This window comes from Drosophila willistoni, unplaced genomic scaffold (assembly GCF_018902025.1).
Source record: "Drosophila willistoni isolate 14030-0811.24 unplaced genomic scaffold, UCI_dwil_1.1 Seg528, whole genome shotgun sequence".
In the NCBI taxonomy this organism is placed as follows: domain Eukaryota; kingdom Metazoa; phylum Arthropoda; class Insecta; order Diptera; family Drosophilidae; genus Drosophila; species Drosophila willistoni.
This window is the reverse complement of record NW_025814455.1, coordinates 560542-585135: the sequence shown is the minus strand read 5'-3', so window position 1 is coordinate 585135 and position 24594 is coordinate 560542. Positions and strand designations below refer to the sequence as shown.

At 40.8% G+C, this 24594-nt stretch overlaps 1 protein-coding gene and 1 pseudogene across 1 annotated transcript in view; both read right to left on the bottom strand.

Moving 5' to 3' along the window:
* Positions 1-3876: 3876 nt before the first annotated feature.
* On the bottom strand, positions 3877-5854 carry LOC124461525 (annotated as a pseudogene).
* Positions 5855-6322: 468 nt separating this feature from the next.
* LOC26529665 (dipeptidyl peptidase 4) overlaps positions 6323-24594 on the bottom strand; it is a 146383-nt gene continuing 128111 nt past the window's right edge. The window contains exons 6-12 of the mRNA XM_047013024.1: positions 8120-8308; positions 7814-7938; positions 7368-7754; positions 7130-7315; positions 6908-7065; positions 6643-6848; positions 6323-6585 (exon numbers count right to left, since the gene is read on the bottom strand). Coding sequence (XP_046868980.1) covers positions 6442-6585; positions 6643-6848; positions 6908-7065; positions 7130-7315; positions 7368-7754; positions 7814-7938; positions 8120-8308 — 1395 coding nt within the window. The 3' untranslated portion in view covers positions 6323-6441. The remainder of the gene's footprint in view (positions 6586-6642; positions 6849-6907; positions 7066-7129; positions 7316-7367; positions 7755-7813; positions 7939-8119; positions 8309-24594) is intronic.

Sequence of the window (24594 nt, the reverse complement as noted above, 5' to 3'; positions counted from 1 at the left end):
GCACCCCTTTCGCTATGTTCGTTGAGATGGCCTTTGCTTTATGGCTTTGGGACGAATCCCGTAGCTATTATCAGGAAGCAGGATGTTCCTCAGCAATTGGTACTCGTCAGGATATATAGATCCTGGAATTTCGGCAGTAGGATATATCCTCGTGCCTACCACTGACTTTGGATACTCCTGGAAATGCTTGGCTTCTCTCCAATTTACTCTAGCTTGGGTACGGTGTTTGTTATCCTTATTTAAGGACTTGTTGCTACCGGATGAACTGTACAGGTTACTCGTAAGGCCTGTATAGTTCCTAGTTTTTCTGTTGCTCCTTGTGTTTCCTTGATAAGTTCTTAAGGTTACTCGTAAGGCCTTAATTACTTGTTACTTGATCACGACTTGATGACTTGATGATTACTCTGATTTGTGCCGCCTTTATAAAGGCAGCTCCTCTGGCCTCAGGCACTGGTTGGTGAAATACCGCTATACAGCTGGTAATTTTCCATCGGCCGTCCACTTTCATCCACGCATCCACTTGTTGCCATGCGTGGTGAAAGTCCCGTATTCCTGACGCATATGTGTCCACTTTCTTTGTGGCTGAGCGCCCATTTATTTCCTTGTCCTTGTCTAGCTCCCTTGCATCTATGTGCTTCCATCACTTTCACGCATTGGCGTCGCCCTTCTATTGGCCGCCCATCGTATCCCGTTGAATCTCTCTGCTTTCTCTGTCAGCGCTGCCGTCGCCCGTCGCTCCCTTTGATCCACTCGTCATACCCAATTTCGCCCATATTCGCTCAATATTATATTTATATACGTATATATACTAATTGTATTAACTTAACTATTGTTTAATAATAATTAGCCTGAATAATTTAATATACCACATCGTTTAATTTCCCATGCAATGCACTTTCATACGCATCTCGTATCTATTAGATAGAGGGCTTCCCCATGACTCATCCCTCCCCCTTTGGCTTGCATATTCCCCTCACAAATCCACAAATCATTATTGCTTCTCGCATCTATGCATTCCCCCCTACTTCCCGATTCAAAAGCATAGCCCTCACTTGGTTTCGTTTCGATACCAAGCGTCCCCCGCACCCGTCTTTCGGGCTTGCTTGGCCCTCACTTTTGTTCTCTTTCGCTCACAAGATTTTTGCTGCTCGCAATCTAACTGCTTTCGTTCTCATGAGCGTGACGTAGGCATAGAGCGACCCATTGGCCACCGGTATTCTCCCTTGCTGTCACTCACGCATAGTGTACGTGTGACGTGCGTGTATGTACGCTAACGCATGCATCTATATTTGCCTCTCTATGCTCTTGATTTATCTAACGAGGCCAATGCCCCCTTTTTGCATGCAATTATGCCCTCAAGCCCGGTTTCATTTACTCTTATACAGCCACTAATATGCATTATGCCTCCCACGCATCTTCCCGCTTGTACGAAATCGCCAGCGGTTGCGTGTGGCTCGATTGGCCCCGTTCGATCGGCCTCGTTCATAAGCTCTTATACGGCCGAACTTATCGTGTTATGTTTCCCACGCATCTTCCCGCTTGTACGAAATCGCCAGCGGTTGCGTGTGGCTCGATTGGCCCCGTTCGATCGGCCTCGTTCATTAGCTCTTATACGGCCGAACTTATCGTGTTATGTTTCCCACGCATCTTCCCGCTTGTACGAAATTGCCAGCGGTTGCGTGGGGTTCGATCGGCCATGTTTGACCGGCCTTGTTCCATTTGTACATCTACAGCCGATTTTATTCTTATACAACCAATTCTGTGCTTGGTCTTATATCGTATCTTTGGTTTGTGTCTTGGCTGCGTTTGTATCTGACCGTTTATTGTAGCTTGTTTGTTGTGGCTTGTTTGTTGTAGCTTGTTTGTTGTGTGGGACATTATCCTTGCCTATAATGTTCCTCACACCCTCAACTCGCAGGTCTACGGTCACAACCTGGAGGGCCTAAGCGTTAGGGACAACATGAGCGCGGAAGACTGCGCAAATTCCGTAATGGCACGGCTAGTAGAGGCCTGTGAGGCTAGCATGTCTCAGAGTGGCACATACACGCGCACCACACCCCAGCCTTTTGGTGGAATGATGCTGTCGCTGAAGCCAGGACATCCTGCTTTCGCGCAAGGCGTCTTTATCAGCGCGCACGTTGTTCGACAAACTTCGAGGCTCTGGGCCTGGAGTATAAGAGACGTCGGAATATGCTGAAGATTGCGTTCCGTTCCAGCAAACGTGAATGTTTTCTTGCATTGTGCGACTCTGCTGAGCACGACCCCTGGGGCAAGGCCTACCAGTTAGTGGCCAAGCGTTTAAACTCCAGTAGGAACCCATCCCCAACGGATGCGCAAGCGGTACGCTTAATTGTCGACGGACTTTTCCCTGAGGTCGACTAAGCAATGCGTGTGCCCCACCTGACTCCAGTCCTACACTCAGCGGAGTGTACGCTAACCGAGGTCCTTCAGACAGTGAGGCGACTGAAGCCCAAAAAGGCACCAGGTCCGTTTTCGATTCCCATTAACGCATTCAAGCGTGCAGTGCTGCTCTACCCACACGTTTTCGTAGAGCTTTACTCCAAATGTCTGAACGAAAGTGTCTTTCCCGATAAATGGAAACAAAACCTGGTGTTGCTGCCGAAGCCGGGGAAGCCGTAAGGCGAGGCGTCCCCCTATAGGCCCATCTGCCTCATCGATACAGCTGGCAAAGTCCTTGAGGCAATAATCTGCTCGCGTCTGGAAACAGCAATCATAGCAAGGGGCGGCCTATTCGAGCACCAGTTTGGATTCAGGAAGGCGAGATCTACGATCGACGCAATCATCCGGGTGGTAGGATTAGCTGCAAGGGCAATTGAAGGTACGAGATGGAAAGGTGGTTACTGCCTTGTGGTAAACGCCTTCAATTCAGCGAGATGGAACAGGATCTTGGAAGCGCTTGAGGCCTTCGGGATTCCGAGCTATCTCATCAAGTGCGTAGCCAGCTATTTCTGCAACAGGATGATACGATTCTGGACGGACGCAGGGTTGGAAGAAAGGGTCGTATCTGCTGGCGTCCCACAAGGGTCTGCTTTGGGTCCCCTGCTGTGGAACGTCATGTACGACGGTATCTTACGCTTGGATTTCGAGCCTGAACCCATATAGTTGGCTTCGCAGACGACGTAGCACTGGTGGTGATAGCCAAGAAACTCACGGCAGCTGAAGAAGTAACCAACCGCGCGATCATTAAGGTTGGCCAATGGCTCTCTTCAGCCGGCCTGCAATTAGCCGCACAAAAGACGGAGGCAGTACTCATAAGTAGCCGCAAGCGAGTTGAGACTGCCAGCATCAGGGTCGGCGATACCACCATTATCTCCAAGCGTGCTCTAAAGTACCTCGGAGTCATAATCGACACAAGATCCTAAAGCGGAGCCTCGAGTCGACGCATAGCTTAAGCGCAATCAGGGTGTGCAGCGCTTTTCGCACTGGGTTGCTGCCAATCGACGAATACGCTGCAATTGCGTCGGCCTCCTTCACAGCGTCGAGGCAAACAAACAGTACTACCACTGATCAGCAGAGAGGCCTCGAGCATCGGAGGGCATGGCAGTCAAGTCTGCGTAGATGGCAGGAAAGGTGGAAGTCCTCCTCCAAGGGGAGGTGGACTCACACCCCCCTGACATCACTTCATGGGCTTCGAGAAAACAGAGAGGGAAAGGTCTGCCCAATAAATAAAGGCCACGGTCTGCGATGTCATACCGACAGGTCGTCCGGCAGTAGCCGTTATCTTTTATTTTTTTTTGCTCTCACCTTATGTTTCCTGTTATTGTTGTAACTTTTTTGTATTAAATGTTTGTAAGTTCTAAGAGAGAAAAAAAAAAAAAAAAAACACTACTTCTTCTTGGCCCGCTTTATGTGCTATGTTGACACATCAGCACTTTGGGGCCCCCACAGGACACGCCAAAACCCATAATATATTAAACATTTTTATTCAGAACGCAACATCTTCTCTTTCTGGCGCAGCAGCTTCTTCTTGGAGAGCTTCTTCTTTGTCGTCTCATCATCAGTTGTCTTTGAGACGACCTCCTCCTTCTCGGTGAGGATGACCTAGATTGAGATTGATGCAACCATGGGCACGGTATGTACGACGACGCAGGCACTGAGCACGGTTCACCTGAATGTGGTCGACAACTAGACGATCGACATCGAGTCCCTTGTAGTCAGCATTGGCTTCTGCGTTGCGCAGCAACTGCAACAGGAATTCGACCGATTTCTTGGGCCAACGACCCTGTGTGGTCTTCCATTGCTTAGCCTGGGTGCAACGACCAACGATACCATTAAAACGGCGGAATAGAACGCATTCCTTCTGATCGACAACAGCCATGAGGAAACGCTGGGCACGACGCAGGGACATACGCTTAATAGCATTGGCGGTCTCGTGTGTATTCTTGAAATGCACACGTAGATTTGGTCCGCGCGCCTGCACGATTTGGTGGCGTTATCTGGCTCACGGGTTATATAATACGGCCCATATAATATATCTCCTTGGTCGTAAGCGAAACCGGAAAGGACACAGGGCCGTTGTCTATGACTATCTTGCAGACTTCTGCCTTGACAATGCGTCGGCTACAATGTTTAGTTTGTACTTCTGTCAGCAGGTGACCTAGGAAGTCACCTAGGAAGGGGAACTTCAGCTATGCGAATCACCGATTTGGATGAATTTTGGATATGTTGTAGAATACCCCGTCATTTGAAGCTGTGTGAAATATGTTGGCGCACTATTCTATATATTCCTAATAAATCGACCTTAAAGTTATAGCTTTGGGGACTTATAAGTAAAACGCGGAGTGGCCTAAAAGCAGTTCGACGGTGTAAGGAGTAGAGGTCCTGCCTAAAATCGCCGAAACTCTGGTCCAACCCCCGCCCAAAACTAGTCAGTTTTGGGTTTTCATTTTTTTTTTTTTTTAATAATTATATTTGTCTAATAGCGGTAGGTCTTTTGATGATTTTTGTTTGGATTCATTTTTTATGCCTTTACAAAAACATAAATATAATATAGACGTAAAATAGACCAATTAACTTCTGCCTTCACATTTTTGTTGTTATAAATCATAAAAACATGATATACGTATGTATATTTTCTCAAGACTATGAACATGTTTAAATAATGCTTTTGTGCAAAAACATACCAACTTTAAACCAATTTAACGGAAACAAACAAAATAATAAGCGTTGAGGAGTTTTGCTTCCGCTTTATCATATTTTTAACTTGCCTAGAAAATACAATACATAATGACGTGCATATAGGTAGTTTTACCTTAAGCCTATAAGTTAATAATAGTTAATAATAATAATTTGCATCTATAATAATTTCAACATACATAAAAATTGTTTCCAATTACAAATCATTAAAAGACCTATTAGACAAAAATAATTATTAAAAAAGGAAAAAAAAAGGAAAACCCAAAACTGACTAGTTTCGGGCGGGGGTTGGACCAGAGTTTCGGCGATTTTAGGCAGGACCTCTACTCCTTACACCGTCGAACTGCTTTTAGGCCACTCGGCGTTTTACTTATAAGTCCCCAAAGCTATAACTTTAAAGCCGATTTATTAGGAAAATATAGAATAGTGCGCCAAAATATTTCACACAGCTTCAAATGACGGGGTATTCTACAACATAGCGCCTCTGTTGCTATGCGGGCATCCATCACTTTCTCTCTGCTCCTTGTGATTTCTCATTGGTAGTACAGCCTCTCCTGTTGTTAAGCGACGCTTTATGAGCTTCGGCCGCTCATAACCGGTATTCGCTCTTTACGTCACATACTTGGCCAACGCATCTTCCCGCTCTGACGAAATTCGCTGGTGGTTCCGTGCGTTTCGATCGAACATGTTGCATCATATCGTATGTTGCTAATGATCAGCTATCGCAACATGCTGCTGACGATGGTTCGTGTCTCTGCTTACGCTCATGTGTTCTGGCTTTTGTGTGTTGCTGATGCTTATCGTTTATTGCTTGTTTGTTCTGTGGAATATTAATTGGTGTATTCCTCACTGGTTAAAAAATTATAAACATATTTGTTTAATATAAAGATTCATTAATAATGAGAAACAGACTACTTTTCAAGTAGTCTCCAAGTAGCAGTGCAATTGCAAACTTTTGCACATTTTTATGCCTAAAGCTTAAAACTAATTTTAAAGACTTTTGACAAAAATGTGCCTTGGGTGCTAGAGGGGAAACAAAAATTAAACGCTAAAAAGCAAAAAAAAAAAATTGTGCAATAAAAAAAAAAAATTACAAGTATATTGAAAATTTAAAATTTTTGCAACCAAATTTCGAAATCCGTCCATTGTAAGATGCATTGTATTATTTCAGATTTCCATGGGTAATTCCTTTTATTTGATTAAACCAATGTAGCGCCTTCAAATCTGTTGCATTTGTTTATCACTTTAAGCAAACTATTTACATTTTTGAATGACTTAAACATATTATTCTGCTGGAACCAAATTCTGATCTAAGTCGGGTTTTGTATCGTCGGGATCCAGGCTCAAGCACTCCGCAAAATAATGTTCCATAGATGAGTAAACGTGTTCGAGTACACCATTTAAGTCATGATCCTCATCTGCATATGTCTAAAATAAATTTAAATATCACTATCATTAAAAAATTATAAAGGTTGTTATACACACCTGATATCTATATAAAATATTTGCGTTGGTTAAGGATTTAGCTAATTGAACCCCATGTACGTAAGGTGCAGTTGAGTCTGCTAAGCCGTGAATTAAAAAAAAAGAGTTGGATTTTATTAGCCGAGCACGTTGAGTTGCATCCGCTTCGACGTATCCTTTATAATTTTCGGTTGGAAGTCCTAATATTCGCTCAGTAAAGGCTGAATCTGAAGTGTAAGCATTTGCGTCTAGTTTGAATAAATAAATTATCATTATTGTTTCTTACTATAGTAAAGCCAATCTGCTATAGGAGAAATCGCAACTCCACACTTGAAAATATCCTGCTGAGTGCCTAGAACCATGGATGTAACGTAGCCTCCGTAACCCCATCCCCATATACCGACTCTTGTTTCATCCAGAAAACTTATTGTATCCAATAAATATCTGCAAATATATCAATATTTTTATTTTGAAAATTTTGGTAGTGATGGTACAGTTACTCAAATACCTTAATACAGATATCTGATCTTGAACTTCAACTCCGCCCAAATGACGATATAGAGATTTCCTGCTTTGTCCTTTTGCACCCCTTACATCCAAACGAATATAAATAACATCATTACGTGATGACATGTAAGTGCCCCAATCGATTCGAAATTTTTCGGAAACTGACTCGGAACCTGGTCGTCCATTTCTATACAAGGAGCACATAATGTATTTTCTTTAAATTAAATTTTACTACGTACACTTCTACAACAACAGGAAATGCGGCATCTCGTAGCTCCTCTCTCCAACTGGGGGGAAGAAGTAATTGTACTTGAGCTCGGCTACCATGTGGCAATGGAATTTCGAATGATCTCTGTAAAGGTAAAGCGAGCTTTTGCAGCCTTTCTGTGTAATAAGGCCGTGTATCATATAAAATTTTAACTAGACTATGCGTTTTATGCATATGTACGCCTGATACAGGTAGCCCTGGGCCTTGGCATTCTAAAATATAGAATTCTATTGCATAATTTGTTGCAACACCTAAGGAAGGTGTCATAAAGGCGTCAAAATGTGAACAATTTACATAATAATATCGACTACTCCAAAGAGCTTCTCCTAAATCGCAGGTTATACATTGTGGTTCAATTCTGTTAATTATATTAAAAGATAAGTGCTTAAAATTTCTGTTAGAATTAAAAAATCCTACTTTCTGGTATCGTCATGTATAGGATCTTTGACTGTGTATAAATGTCTCTGGCCGGGTTTTTTTTCTTGTGTTGCCAAATAGTAAACAATATGGTTTACTGTATCCCAACAAAGTATTTTTAACACCTGAAAAAATAAAAAAATTTAATTTTCCATAAGAATCATTTTATGTTAGTGCCGAACTTATACAATATAATAATACCTTATACAAGTTTATTCTATTACAATTCAATACAATTTTTTTTGGCAAATATAGTCTGATCATAATATAAGGTTTCCATTTTTTTTTATTATTTCTTAAACATACCTCGTATCGGCCATGAGATATCACCGAAATTCTTTGTTGAGTTATAGTAATATGTTTTATATGCGTAAAATGATCATGACCAGATTCTTGAACACTTGCAAGCAATAGGAAGCTATTTCCATCCGATGAGAATATGGGATGTGAGAATATATCTAGCCACTCATCCTCTGGTGCACGTTCAGAATGAACCTTAAAAATAAAAGATAAAACGTTTATATAAAAGCAATGAATAAAAAACTATTTTTGCCTTTTTTATTTAATGTACTTAAAGCTGAAATGGTTTATTACAGTCACCAAAATGTATGCAACATGTATGTATAAGTATAAGTTAGTATAAGTTATTATATAAAGCTTGAGTTATCGGGGTTTCGCTGAAATCAAGGCTTTTACTCGAAGCTTCGGTCATGCAAAGCCCAATTTGGATCATAACATGTGGTTGCTGACTTGGAACCTGCCAATTGCCGTGGATACCTACGCTTGACGAAGGGCTAAGTTTTAAGTTCTTAGTGGATCGTGCCAGTTGTAGTATCAAAAAGAACTCACTAACTAAATATAATATTAACACAACCCAAAAAAAATAGCTGAGCCCCACACGAATAACCTGTACCAACAAAAAAAGCCTGTACCAAACAAAAAAGCAAAAATTAAACTGCTTCATTTGTATGCACTTTACCTCTTCACTGTTGTGCTTTGAAACATAATGAGAAGAAAATGTTTCCCCTTTTTTGCTATTGTCTAATATTTTATTTCGTATAACATGACAAAAAAAAATGTTTAAACAAATTAACATTAAATAAAACTGACTTTCAAATAAATCAAAAGCAAGTAAAGTTGCTAGTAGGAAAAATTGTTGAAAATGCATTTAAAGAATTCGACAATGAATTAAACAATATAAAAAAAAATTATTGGTGCAGCTAAAAAAAAAAATAGCCAAAATGATGAACGCTTGATGTTTTTTTTTTTTTTTCATATATGGACGTAGTCGTACAACGCTCAGTGCGAACAAGTGGCCCATATGACACCAGTCCCGGGCCTGTTACGAATGACCCAAAGTAAAGTTAATGTTACAACCTCTACCCACTCCGACCTAAGGGCATAGGCATCTTACATATATAAACATAAATTAAACTAAAGAAATAGAAAATATTAAATGTAATAAGATAATAGGTTACATATAAAAAAAAAACAGGATAGGTTAAAATAAAGATGATTACAACTAATTACGAGCGAGGAAGGACAAGAGCGCAGTTTTTATACCCGGAAGCGATGTTTCGGAACCGATAACGTGCCAAAGTCTGTTGTAGTCACTACATAGTATACGAAAAGGTTTATGCAGAGAAAAGTTAGTTGTGCAAGTGTGAAGTATAAGCGGTGTGAAATTGCGGCTCCTTCTAGATGGAACAGAAATGTTAATTTGGCTCAACAGCTCGGAAGAGTCAACCTCACCATTCAAAAGTTTGTAAAGAAAAGTTACACCAAGCATTGTTCTACGATTAGTTAAAGAAGGAAGGTTAATTAACTGAAGTCGACTAGAATAAGATGGAAGTTGTACAGTTGGATCCCAGCGCAAATCACGAAAGAGTAAAAACTATTTTTGTATACATTCTAATTTGTTTTGATAAAACTCATATTGAGGAGACCAAACACAAGATCCATTCTCCAATATGGGGCGGACTAAAGAAGTAAAAATATTTTGGTAGTATATGGATCCTTGAACTCCTTCGACCAGCGCTTTATAAAGCCAAGAACACTCTTAGCCCTATACGTAGGGCTTAGTAGTCGATATATACTGATTAAAACTAAGTTTGTGGTCGATTAAGATCCCCAAATTTTTTGACAACCAAGGAAGTATTATTAATTCTTTCTACCGGGAAATTATTTAAAAAGTAACTAGTTAATTGGGGAGAACCTCTATAAAAAGACATAACTTTGCACTTAGAACAGTTAAGAGACAAAAAGTTAGTCCCACACCACCCCTGAAAAGCATTCAGGTCAGCTTGCAAAGTATGACATGAGAGAGAGAGTACGATGCGATTAGCGATTTTTACATCATCGGCAGAGAAGGAAGTTGTTAGTTTTTCGATAGAGTAGAAGAAGGAATAGATAAGGAAGGAGTGGGAATAGATGAGGAAGAAAGAGGAATAGATGGTGAAGGAATCCTTGTTTGGCCCCGTGTCTTCCTTTTTCTGGATGTAAACTTCTTCACAATTAAGCTTTTCGGCCAGAAGCTAGAACTGCAAATACAGTCAAAGAACTCAATTGGAACACTGATTTTAAAAGATTAAATTTCTCTAGAATATGAAAATTTGAACTTTTCTATTGATATATTGGAGACATTCAGTTTAGCCCGAATGTGGGCCCTGACATCATCCGATGTAGCATCAGGGAGAAGTCTCGAAACAAAAATGTGTTTTTTAGGTGGCACTCCCACCAATGGTTTCGGCATTGCAGGTATTGCATCAGCTACCGCATTAATTGTAGCATCAGTTGCAACAAGTGGCACTCCGGCACTACCATCACTAGAATCCCTATCGGCAAAATCCATGGGTGTAGATTCTTGCCCAGACAAAACGGACACTACAGACATCGTCTGCGGAATTGAAATTGGCATTGGTTGAGAAGGGGTCGGAACCGATATAGATGTGGAGACCGGCAAACACAAGGACAAATCAGAAGTCTGTTCTCCTGCCTTCTTACGCTTTCGAGACTCAGTCAGTAGCGTTAAACTACTAAACTGAGACTCGACAGCTTTAAACTCTTGAACTGGCGGACAGACTCAACAGGTTATCCTTTGTTTGGCGCATGAAAAGTTCCATTTCATCTTCCACGATCCGGCATGACTCACATCTCCATTTGAGACCCTTTTTTTGATCTAAAAGATCCTTTACCCTGCATGTAAAGCCGGCGCACTTAACATGTACTGTAGTTTTACACAACCAACAGTAAATAAAACTATTCACGGGTGGGGCGGGCTGCAAACAATTTTTAACCGAACAGACAGGCATTAGAGTTAATAAGATGAATTAGTAACCAAACAAATAAAAATAAGAAATGTATTGGTATTTAAATATATAACTCACTCTGAGGTCCAGAAATAATAAGAAAGCGAGATATTGAGGGTGCACAAGGCTTAAAAGATAAAGAGAGCTCTATAGAGTCTAAATTACAGACACACAACAGACTGCAGTATGAGCGCAAATAACGGAGAAAAGTGAAACAAAAACGAGAGAAAAAAAAAAAAAGTTAAAGAACGAGAGCGCGGGAGCGCGATGCCGATAAAACAAAGTAAAAAATTATAAAATCAGTTAAAACGCGGGAGCTTAAAAAAACATGTCCGTCCTCCTCGAGAGGGTTGATATATATGTGAAAACACTTTCCGAATTATCTATGCAAGCTGGTATATACATATGTGTCTTGGCTCTAGCATGAAAATGCGGAGCATATTATGAACGTAATACATTTGCTTCGCATTTCGCAAAAGGTTATACTGAACCGCCTGTAAGAAACATTCAACCAACACCAGGAAGCACTTGAACAGATTCCGTGACAGGACGGCGTAATTCTTATTTATTTAACAGGCAAGCGACTTTAGTTATTAATACAAATGCTGCTGGTGTGTAGACTAATAAGAAAGTTGCTGATAAGTGATCATTCGAAAAAGATAACGTCCCTCCAGAAGTAATTCAATCTCTGGGCTTAAATCAAAACACTATTCAAACCTATAAGTCTTAGCTAGTTGGTTAACAATAAAATACAATTCCTGCCCTACGAAGGTATCATTCGACCGTCAAGATCCCCATACGATAATTCTACATATGTTGTGGATAAAAAATGGAGTAAGGAAAAAATATCAAAGAAGCTTACTTCGGCTGTGCCGAGCTCTATATACTTTTGCAGTCCTTGGACATAATATTATTACATGTTTCAAACTCTTTTTCTGTAACTAAATTCAACACTGCACAGACAAAACATTCCAAATTTTATTTCCATATATTTTTCTTCTTCCTCCCCATGCTGCATGCTGATATTGTCATGCATGCACATAGAGTTTATGTAGCGTACTGTCTGTGTGTGTATGCGTGTGCTCTGTTCAGCCGGCAGCGTTTAAGTAAAGTCGATTTATATTGGATGTAACTTGTGTTCTATTTATCCGATCTGATTGAAATTTCGGGATCTGATGTTTTATGTCCAAAGCTATCATATAAGTTGATTTTAAAAAAATTAAAAAGATAAATAATTTTAAGGTTTTGCTTGTGAATTGATGAATTGAGTTGCGGAAAAAGAATTTTGAACATGTAAAAATATTATTGCAAAGGACTGCAAAGGTATATAAACTTCGGTATAGTGAAGTTAGCTTCTTTAATATTTTAATTTATGGAAGGAATTTTTGGGCTTTACGTATCTAACGGGTTAACGCAACAGCGAATGTGTTAAAACCAATGTCAAAGTAACTTCTGGGAGAAAATCTGAAAGAAATGTATTTGTTGTTTGTTTCCTTTTTAAATTTGTATCGCTGATATATCGATATATTTTCGATGGGTATATTATTGACCTGTGATAATGCACACGGTTAGTTGTGTGCGAGTGTGTACCAGTTTGTCCTCTAGGATGTTGGCATGGCAGGGTATGTAGTGAAGTTGACCTGATGTTATGAAATAACTGCTTTTAATCTTTGCCAAAATTCTTCGAGATATGCAATTGCTAGAGTCCGTGCTATAAAGCGTTTGTATAGCTCCTAAGCTATAGGTTAGAATGGCTACTTGTAGATGCACTTGTATTGCAAAGTCTATGGCTTTTTTTAAGGGAATAAGTTCAGCTGTCAGCGAGTACAACTTTCTGTTGGTATAAAAGCTTTGAACGTTATTTTATTTTCTATGTACAAATGCGCTACTTGTATATTGTTCAGAGCCATCAGTGTAAATCAGCTCATATTTGTGGGAGAAGAGTTTGTCAGTTTTTTCTCGTAGAAGTGATTGCACAATGTCTTTGGTAGCTTCTTGTTTCTAGCCGTGTTCTTAAAAAAGTTTTCGTTAAATGAGATTTTTTGAGTAAAGATAGAGCTGGAATTTATTGGAGTATTTCTATCTAAGATATATTTAAACTCATTGTACACTCTGCCATAGTTTGTTTCCGTGGCAAATTTAATTATACATTTTTGGGGGGAGTTTTGCTGCCAGGTGGTAAATTATATTAACTGGACTAGATTTTTTGAGACCCAGTGCTTTTCTTAGGTGGAAATTGGCATGAGAGTTGATGAATGCCTTAGAGTGTAACTGGGCTTTAGTGGGGTCAGTTCGGAACCTGCATCTATTTGGATAGTTAGTATTTGCCATTGTTTTTTTTTATGTGATCTACAGAGGAGTTATTTGTGTTAATAAGTCTAATTAGATAGTTTACTATGTCTACTTTCCTTAAATCTAAATTATTGCACAGTATATTCGATGGGAAAAGTGCTAGATCATGTGTGTTTATTGCATTAGCTCTTTGGAAGAGGGCGGAGTATCTAATTTTTGTCTCGATTTTAGAAAGATTTTGGGTTTTTCTTTTTTAAGAGCGGGGCATTGGGTGTATGTGGCATTGTGCTCATCTTTGAAGTTTATGTAGAGTGTCTGTGAGCAAGGTTGTTCTTTCGTATTTATTAGGGAGCAGATGCTGCATTTTTGTTGCTTTTCCTTGCAATGCTGAGCCAAATGGCCTAATCGGAAGCAGCGAAAACATTGGCTGAAGGGAATCAAGGGCCTAACATTAACCTTGGAGTAGAGGAAAGTTCTCTTTGAGGGTGTTGGCCAGTTAATAAACTGCCTCCTCGTTAGGACTCGATGCCTTAAAACTTCCTTTGCCTATGTAGTTCCATAATGTTTCCGATAAAATTAGACGACGTTATGTATTGTACATTTATTTGCGTCCGTCGTATTCGAGTTCTCTTTGTACAGTGAATTCTTAAAGTTATATGCTATGAGAGAGAGCAATTCAAAGAGTTTAAGCTCAGCAGTTCTCCTCCAACATGCTCCCCCTGTTGAAAGAACCAACTTTCACATAAATGATTCTGGAAGCGGAGCGATCTTGTGAATTGGCCTTTTGAAGGTTCCTTTTGCAGTCCTTAGTTCGACTACTCAAATTTCTTCATGTACTTCATGTATTACTAGTTGTCCCAAGGCCACATTTGGTTTTCCGTAAAGGGTAGAGTAATGATTCTGGTACTGACGTTAATTCGGTTCCAATCAGCAAATGCCCAGGAGTAAGAGCATTGAAATCGTTGGGGTCATCTAAAGTAGGTGCTATTGGCCTTGAATTAAGGATAGCTTCCACCTCCGAGAACACAGTGAGACGTTACTCGAAAGTAAGAGATGCGTTTGAAATATTCTTCTGAGCCAGTGTCTTCGCTGATTTTACTGACGCTTCCCAGAGGCCGCCAAAGTGTGGAGCTCTAGGGGGAACAAAACAAAAGTTCAAACCTTTAATTGAACTGTATGTTCTTATGTGATCTTCCACGTCTGAGGTAAACAATTTTGACTTGAATTCAGCTAGCATTGTAGCAGCGCCAACAAAGTTTGTGGCGTTGTCGCGAACCATCCGCAATGGCTCACCATGGCGCGCGTATATCTCCGTATACAAAGCAGAAAGGCATTGTGAATAGGGAATCCACGGAGAAGGAAAATAACCCAATCTTCATTTGTTGAATTTAAAATATGAACTGATTTTATTTACAAAATTACGGAGTTTATATAGGGAATCTTAGGCTCTAGGAGGTAACAATTGTTTCTAGGAGATCTTATTCTAGTACGACTCACACCCACGTATTCGGGGGTTAAAAAATTATTATTATTTTGGGCACACATCCTACCGCTGTGATCTTTTGGGTTAGTTTAGAATTACAAGTGTTTTTCCACAACGTGTGTAGCTGATTGTAATTCTAGTCAGATGCTAGGTTAGTTGTTTATGACAAAAGTACAGGTGTATTTAAGAATGATGTACAGATGAACACGATGATTATTCTTAAGCATTCTTCGTGGGGCCGCCAAATGAGGAGATTGGGATTTTTTTTTTTTATTAAGTGGTCTTAAACAAATTATTATTATTAATATTATTATTAGTAAGCTGACTAACATTAAAGAAACATGACCAGCTACATGATGGAAGTTTTACTGTAGCAAATCAATATTATGTTGCTTTAAAGATTATAACTGACTTCCTCTTCTTTCCAATTCTTTCGAATGGTTTACAAAATAAACAGTGTAAATAACAGGGGGCCCAGATGACTGCCTTGGGGTACACTTGACGTAACTCGAACAGTTTTAGATATCGAGGAACGAAAAGACACCTTTTGGGTTCTGCCAATAAGATATGACTTTAAACAAGCCAACAGTTTTGGGGAAAACCCCATTATGTTAAGTTTCGCGAGAAGCATAGAATGATCAACCGTATCGAAAGCCTTACTAAAGTCTGTATAAATAACATCAGTTTGACACTTTTTACGGAAGCCATGGTGTACAAGGGTAGTCAATTCTAAAAGGTTAGTAAGCGACGAACGACCTTTCATGAATCCATTCTGACTAGGAGAAATAGTGGATCTGGATCCACTATTGGATGGATTAGAAACATCCTATTTGCTACCCTTTTTAAAAAGCGGAATAATAAAAGACTCTTTCCAAATATCGGGAAAGGTACAAGTCTCACTCGATATAAAGAATAACCGAGATAAAGGCTTAGATAGGGAATTCGAGCACATTTTAAGGATACAACTAGGTATATTATCAGGACCGGGAACGAAGGAAGACGTCTTAGATGACAAGCTAGAGATAATACAGTCTTCAGTAATACTAGGAAAAAACATAAAATTTAAATGTGGGATTGAAAAGGAATAGGGTGCTAACAGATCTGCAATATCTGAATCATTATCAGCAGTCTGGTCATTAAGTCTGAAGGTGGAGGGTAGTACATTAGAGCGTTTTTTGGAATTAACAAAGTTATAAAATCATTGAGTGTTTAAAAGACAAAATTGAGATTTGGCTATACAGTAATTTGCATAGTCAAGTCTCGAACCAGTTTTTTTAAATCTTTTAAAATATCTCGATTTAATGTTACGGAGATTAGAGAGCCTACGTGTGAACCAGACTGGCGCGCTGGAGACGGTAGAGACATTCACATAAGGAACGCAATTATCAATTAGAGAATTAAGAGCAGAATAGAAAAACTTCACTGCACGATCTATATCGCAGCACTCAAATAGAAATGACCAATCAAAAGAGAAAATAAGGCTATTAAGAAGATTGAAATTTGTTTTACGAAAACATCTACAACGAGAATTTGCGTTGTTTTTAAATGAATTAGTAACGGAATTGTAAGAAATAGTAAGTTTTGGTAGGGTGATAGGGATCTTCAGGTTTCACTAGGGGCTGTGTTCGGCATACAGCACTAACAGTGGGAACAGAGACAAAAACAAGATCAAGGATTCTTTAAGAAGAGTTAAGGAAAGAATTCAACTGATATAGCGGACATTCAAGTAGGCTATCAAGAAAAACATGTTGAGATGAAGGAATTAAGAAAGATAGATTATCATCAACCAGCCAAGAAATATTAGGCAAGTTAAAATCACCTAAAACTATAAGAACATCACGATCTTTAAGACGACCAAAAATAGTTCGTAAAGCATCAGCATGGTGCACGTAGATCATGATATCAGAAGCTGGAGGAATATAAGAACAAGAGATATATAGGCTAAAGTTAGAACATGTAACTTCGACGCAAATAAACTCAACACCTAAGGGGAGATCAATCGGCACCACACTTGAAGACAGATTCGAGTTAACAGCAATGAGTACTCCACCGCCACGACGACCAACACGATCAAGCCTATAAGAAATAAAGTTATTAGAAAGAATTTCGTTATCCAACACAGAGGAGTTGAGCCAAGTTTCAGAAAATGCTAATATGTCAGCCGAAAAGGTTTGCCTATCACACAACAGTTTCGAGAGCGTGGTAAGAGTCCTCTTCCATTTTGGTAATGAATGCAAAGACTAGACGTTAGCAGTTTTTTGAAAAAGCTAATACGTTAGCCGAAAGGTTTGGCTATCACAGAACAGGTTCGAGAGCTTGGTAAGAAGTCCTCTTACATTTTGATAATGAATGTAAAGATTAGACGTTATTAGTTGTAGGTACAAGTAGGTAGACAACAAGCCATTATAAAGCCAAAAGAAACACAAGGCAAAAAAAAAATTAAATAAATTTATATATATAAGAATATATAGAAAAATTTAAATACACAGCACAAAGATAATTATCGATAAAAAATCAATAATTAAAAATAAATGAAAGAGACAGCTAGAGTGCACAGCACAAGAGAGAGTGCAAGAACAGTTATAAGCCGAGCTTTGAGAGGCGGCCTTACAAAAGTGATTACGCGGCAGAGAAGCTGAGCACAAGCACAAAGCAGATAGAACAACAAAGCCACTAGCACTGATGGTATGATGGGGGCGATGAGGGGAGCAACTGCAGAAGCAATGACGAGAGAGAAAAAAATAAAAAGAAAAAAATTAAATGCACCAAACACTAATCACGAAACAGAAAAACTGTTTAAACTATTTAATTTGTCGAATTATGGAAATAAAACACAAGGGTGTCAAGCGAACAACACCAGTGAAAGCGTAAAAAAACTAAGCACAATTAAAAACTGAGAGAAAACAATAAATATTAATAAAAACTCAGGAGCTATGCAAAAACACGACCGTCACGTCAGAGAGCAGAAGCTGTTATATTAAATGTATAATTAAATAAACAAATTTTAGTAAAGAAACATAAGAAAAACTTCCTGCTCGTTAAGTCAAAAATTGTTATATTTATGTTTATCTGACTTGTTATTCTTTTGTATTCTGCCCTATGGTTTACTAAATTAGCTTCTACTGGATTTTATATTATATTTGGCATATTACTAATATCGCCCAATGATTAACAATTTCTGTTTCGGGATATCTACCCACTACTGATGTGTATTACTGTGTTGACTTCTAGTCTTTTTATATAATGAAAACTTTAAAGACCAACTTCTACTACCTTTTGGTTTAAGCCAATGTGGCTTTTGCTCTACTATTTTGATATTTCGCTGATAGCTGAAATTTAAGCAGTTATTCTGTCTAAATGCTGTCCCTTTATGGACATTATGCAATACCTGCCTTTCTGTAATTCTGACTCGGATAATTTGTTACCGGAATCTATTTTGACGTTATTTTTTAAATTATCTTTATTTTTTTCTACCATTGCCATCTGAATATTCCTTTTTTGTACTGGCTCTGGGATATATTCTCTTTCTTCCCCAGGTTTCACTTTACCTCCAAAGTGAATTCCTGCCGGGGGACATCCATTTATTTCTTGAGTGTTGTGGATGAGTTTCTTTGGAATTGTGATGTATTTATTTTCACATTTACCTTTCTTCTTCTCCCAAGGCTGTTCAAAACCAATGGCATCTATTGTTGTTGCCACTACAGATTTATACTTTTTCGATTCGGCGCTTCCCGAGATGATCCAACCAAATTGAGTGTTTTGGCCATCAATTTTTGTAACTCCCTCTCTAAGATTTGGGTATATACGTTTACCTCCATTACTATCTCAACCTTATCAAGTTTATTAAAAGAAGGATCAGCTAGTACGTAGGATTGCCATTTTGACATATCCACGCTTACCCTTTTTAATGGAAAAGCTTTCAATAACTTTGGCAACACAATTGCCTCAACGTGGGATAAGATTTTCTGCTGGGTAGACCTTAAGAAATCTTTTTCAAGCACTCTGGATTCACCTACGAAGTTTTTACCATTGTCGGACTGCACTTGCTTGGGACACCCTCAACTCGATACAAAACGAGCGAATGCTGCCAAAAATGTGTCGGTACTTAAATCCGAAGTTGCCTCAAGGTGAATGGCTTTGGTAGGAAAACAAACAAAGACACACACATATCCCTTTTTATATGCGACAGGCGCGGCCGGTAAAACTCTTGAGGTCGAAAGGACCTGCGAAATCTATCCCGGTGGTCGTCAAAGGACGTGCGAAAGTGGTTCGCTGGGACGGAAGGGTGCTAATTAGCTGTGATTGCAGCCTTCTTTTGTAAATCACACATACCTTGCACGAATTAACCACCGATTTGAATAGATTCCGCAGTCTTGGAATCCAGTATCTCTGTCGGGTGAGACGGACTACCAGTTGACTGCCCACATGGAGAGAGATCCGATGCGTGAAAGGCACCAACAGCCGGGACAATTGACTTACGACTGGCAACAGAATGGGGTTACGCTCATCGTACACATGCTCGGATCACACCTGCTGCGTCAATGAACGGATTCAAATTGAGAATGGTAGACGCATCAACGCCTGGAGTACTTGATTGATCTCGGTAGAGGTCACCTCCCCGGAGTAATCGTTTGGAAGTTTTCGACACTTTCTGCCGAAACGGACCACATATGCTACCACTCGTAAGTCACGAGAGACAGTATCTCGTTGGCTGGATTAGCGATCGCGACGTGGACCTTTACTACCCGCTTCTCTAAGGTAGTGTCTTGTGAGAGTGGTGTTGCTCGCCGCCAGGACTCTTGTGGTTCCCGTAGCCATGGTGGGCCGTGCCACCACAAATCCTTGTGTACAAATTTCTGCGCACTCAGGCCGCGGCTGGGGAGATCTGCTGGATTGTCCTCTGAACGGACGTGATTTAACTACCCGATTAGCGACAAACGTTGTCCATGTGCAGGGTGGCTTTTTTAACCACGACAGTACGACGGTGGAATCTGAAAAATAAAATGCCTCAGCATTATCAACTGGAAGTTGTGGATGAACTGCAGTTCAGCTAAAAGCGTGGCTCCGCATAACTCAAGGCGGGGCAATGAAACCGTTGCAAGAAGGCAGCACGATATGCCTTGGTCATTGCTAACGCGCAAGTAAATTGCGGCACCATAAGCCCGCTGTGACGCATCACAAAAACCATGGAATTGGATGTCCGATTTCAGATCATGAAGAAGCCACTGCGGAATTCGGATCTGGTCAAGAAAGGAGTAGCTCTTTGTAAAATCCTGCCACCTGTGATGGAGTTCACTGGGCAATTGATCATCCCATCCTAGCTCTTGTGGCCAAAGATCCTGCATGGACACTTTGGCTTGAATTACAAAGGGAGCCAGCCAGCCAGCGGGATCGAATAACTTGGCGATCTGCCCGAGGACTTCTCGCTTAGTATAAGCTGACTTGATCTCTTGGGGTGAGATAACAAAATAAAACTCATCCGTAGTCGCTTTCCATCGGATTCCCAGTGTTTTTGCTGTGCTAGCCTCTTTGATATCGAGGAAATCAGCATTCAGCAAATGACACTTTGGGATGCAACTGAGCACACTCTTCACACTAGATGTCCACTTGCGCAAAGTAAAGCCAGCTGAACCAAGAGCGTCTTGAAGTTCATTGACCATTGCGACTGCAGCTTCTTCAATGTGAGCCCATGCCAGGACATCGTCAACATACATTTAGGACTTGATAATATCGCTAGCCAACGGAAATTTGGATTGTACATCATCTGCGAGTTGTTGAAGTAATCGGATGGCCAAGAAACGAGTACAGTTAATGCCAAACGTGACGGTATTGAGCTCGTAATCACCAAGTTGTCCCTCTTTGTTTCGGAACAGGATTCTCTGAAATGGCGTATGGATTGGATCGACCATAATTTGGCTGTACATTTTGGTGATTTCGGCATTGAAAACTACTTGAAAAAACGCCACTTGAGAATCTGAGTAGTGAGATCAGACTGAAGTACCAGTCCAGGGTAAAGTATGTCATTGAGACTTACTCCGTTTGTGGACTTGCTAAAGGCGTTAAAGACTACCCGTACTTTTGTTGTGGTACTGTCGAGCTTGAAAACCCCATGGTGTGGCAAATAAAAGTTGTTATTACTGCCGTTAAATGGCACCTGACACATATGGCCCAAGTCCAAATATTCTTGGATGACGGCGTCATACTTAGTTTTTGCCGCCATATTTTTTAGGAGAAGGCTTTCGTTTTTTAGGAACTGAGCCATTGCCCCTGGTCTGGAGTGACCGAGGTTGATGTTGGTTGGGTCTCGAAACGGAAGTGAGACCATGAATCTCCCCGAAACATCTCTTCTTGTGGTCTTCTTGAAATTGACCTCGCAAAAAGAATCAGAATTTTCTACCGGTTTGACCGGTAGATCCTCCACCTCCCAAAACCTTGTGAGAAGAGTTTTAAGTGCTTCCTCTCTGCTCACAGCGACCCTCGTGGTGAACGCGGCACACGAACTAACGGGGACCCCTTGCAACGGGCCTGAAATGACCCAACCGAATCTCGTCTCTTAAGCCATTAAAGATCCGTACACTTCGGTCTGGATGCCGGAAAGGATCAACGCTGGTATGACATCAATACCAAGAAGCAGATCGATCTTCGCCTTTAATCTAAAGGAGGGGTCGGCTAGCGGAATATTAAGCATTCCTTCCAGTGTGGCTTGGGCCATCGTACATGAAGACAAATCATCAGCAACTTGGGGACAGAACAAAAGCTTCTATCTCTATCTGGACTGGAGGTCCATGCGATGACTGAATGCTTACGTGACAGACCTTCAATTTTCTATTGACCTTTCCGTTAATGTCTGTCACGTCGGCCCTGACAGTTTGGAATGGTAACTTCATGAGCGGTAACATTCTTTCGGATATAAAATTGGCTTCGGAAGCCGGGTCTAATAACGCCCGTGAAGGATAAGTAGTGCCCTTGTGCCAAAAGTTCACGATGGCTGTACCTAGCAACTTATCTCGTGAGGACCTTACCTCAGAGGTAAAGTATGTCCGGACAATATTGTGAGAACTGGGCTGCCTTGGGACCGGCGTTGGACTATTCTCCTGTCGGGCATCCTTATGCAAGAGCGTATTGTGACGCCCCTTGCATGTGAAGCAATTGTGCTGACTCGGGCAATCTTTGACCTGATGTCCTCTTGCGAAACAGTTCAGACAAAGGGACTTTTTCTTTATGTATGCCACCCTCTCTGGCACCGGCATCTGAAGAAAGCGGGGACATCGACGCACCGATTCTCCGTCATACAGAGATCACAGGACTTTGGTTTGGTGGCCACCTTGGCTTCAAATATATTAGCCTTTCGGGTGGCTGGAAGTGAATTTCGCGAAGGTTTCAATGTGGGAACCGAAATAGCCATTGCAGTTGTATTTTCAACAAATTCGAGCGAACGAAACCGCTCGGTGAGCAAATCGTCCATGGTTTGCCACTCTGGAATGGCAGTCTTATCTCCAAGAGATTGTTCCCACAGTGAAAGGGTGTTCTTCGGGAATTTGATGGAACAAAAAAATACGAATATGCCCCCCCAAGTGGTGACTGGCAGCCCACAGTGCTCACAATCATGAATGGATGCCTGCAGGGTATTCTGGTGATCCTGTAATGCCTTTTCGGACTCATGGCATATTTGAGGCAGGTCAAGAAGTGCTTTTAATTGGCTGTTTACGATAAGGCGCTTATTTTCGAAACTCTGTTTGAGTGCGTTACGTGCTGTCTCAAAACCATAATTTGGAAGCGGGAATCGGAGTGGCTGCAATAAATTTTGTGTGGGTGAATTCAAACTGTATGGGGACATATGTATGTATGTACGTGTGAGTGTGCTTACCGCGGCAAAAATTATCACATTTGTATGTACCTATGTATGTACATATGTATGTATGGATGTAAAAATTATTTGACATAAATAATTTATGCCAATGGACTAATGATCAGCCCGTGGAGTGTACTTTACACTTTAAGTAAAGGTAAGTGGTACTTTATAAATTCATTCTTGATTATTAAACACCTCTACTTGCAGGTAAGAAAACAGCTGTTTTTACATGTATGTATGTATATGTGTGTATATACATACATATGTATTGCTATGCAATTGGACTTTTGGACAATCAGAATTTCGAAGAATGGAAAAAAACACAAAAATGATCGGGAAATACCATGTAACCCTTGGAACCGGTCAGGTATGTACATACAAGTATACAGAAGTGTGCAGGTCGCTATGGAAGAGCGGGAAAGCTCACACTTTTGTAAGTTTGTAATGGGATATAATGTGAATGAGATTTTTAATAAGAAATGTTGTACTTATTAGGAATTCCGCCAATGCAAGCTGGAATAGCGGAAGGATATCCGGCTCGAAGGACCAATGTTCGTGGAGGGGCGGAAGGATCCAAATAAGACGCAAGTGGTTGGCGGGTGCCAATTTCTGCAGGGGTCTGGTGAGTGAGTAATGCAATTAAAACGCGCGAGAGCTTCGTTTAAGATTAATTCTGGTTTATTTCTATTTATGTTACAAGATGTCCCGACACACACGAGAAGGTTTCGGGTTGAAAAAATGTATATTATCGAAAGAAAAACGCAATGAAAGAACGGGTGTTCGGGTTAGATGCTCTTACTGGATTGAATATGGCGATTTACAGGAGAACCATTCGTCACCCTCCTCAGTATGACCGAATTCGGTTTTGGAAAAAACCCTACCCCTCACTCTCTGCTGTTCACCCGGTGGCGTGAACAAGAAGGTTGTCGTCCTTGAGTACCAACAGATCGCCCACTTCAAGATTTTTGCAAGGGAATCGCCACTTATTTCGTTTATGTAATTCCTTTAGATTCCTCTTTCCACCGGGTGCAGAAATGCTGACTCACAGCCTTCAGACGCTGCCACTGGTTAATGATAGACGGAACCTGGTCCTTGATCTTAGCTTCCGTGACGGATAGCAATGCACCGCCTACTAGAAAATGGCCAGGGTTCAAAACCAAAGAATCGGTCGTGTCAAGCCTCTATTTTAGCAATCAGAATAGAGAACTCCTCGAAGGTGTACTTTTGGTTGGATGTGGCCTTATAGAATAGAGTTTTAAAACTCTTAACTCCTGCCTCCCACAACCCTCCCATGTGTGGTGCCCCGGGAGGGATGAAATGCCGGGACAGATTTTGAAGGCTATAGTGGGATAAGATTTTCTGCTGGGTAGACCTTAGGAAATCTTTTTCAAGCACTCTGGATTCACCTACGAAGTTTTTACCATTGTCGGACTGCACTTGCTTGGGACACCCTCAACTCGATACAAAACGAGCGAATGCTGCCAAAAATGTGTCGGTACTTAAATCCGAAGTTGCCTCAAGGTGAATGGCTTTGGTAGGAAAACAAACAAAGACACACACATATCCCTTTTTATATGCGACAGGCGCGGCCGGTGAAACTCTTGAGGTCGAAAGGACCTGCGAAATCTATCCCGGTGGTCGTCAAAGGACGTGCGAAAGTGGTTCGCTGGGACGGAAGGGTGCTAATTAGCTGTGATTGCAGCCTTCTTTTGTAAATCACACATACCTTGCACGAATTAACCACCGATTTGAATAGATTCCGCAGTCTTGGAATCCAGTATCTCTGTCGGATGAGACGGACTACCAGTTGACTGCCCACATGGAGAGAGATCCGGTGCGTGAAAAG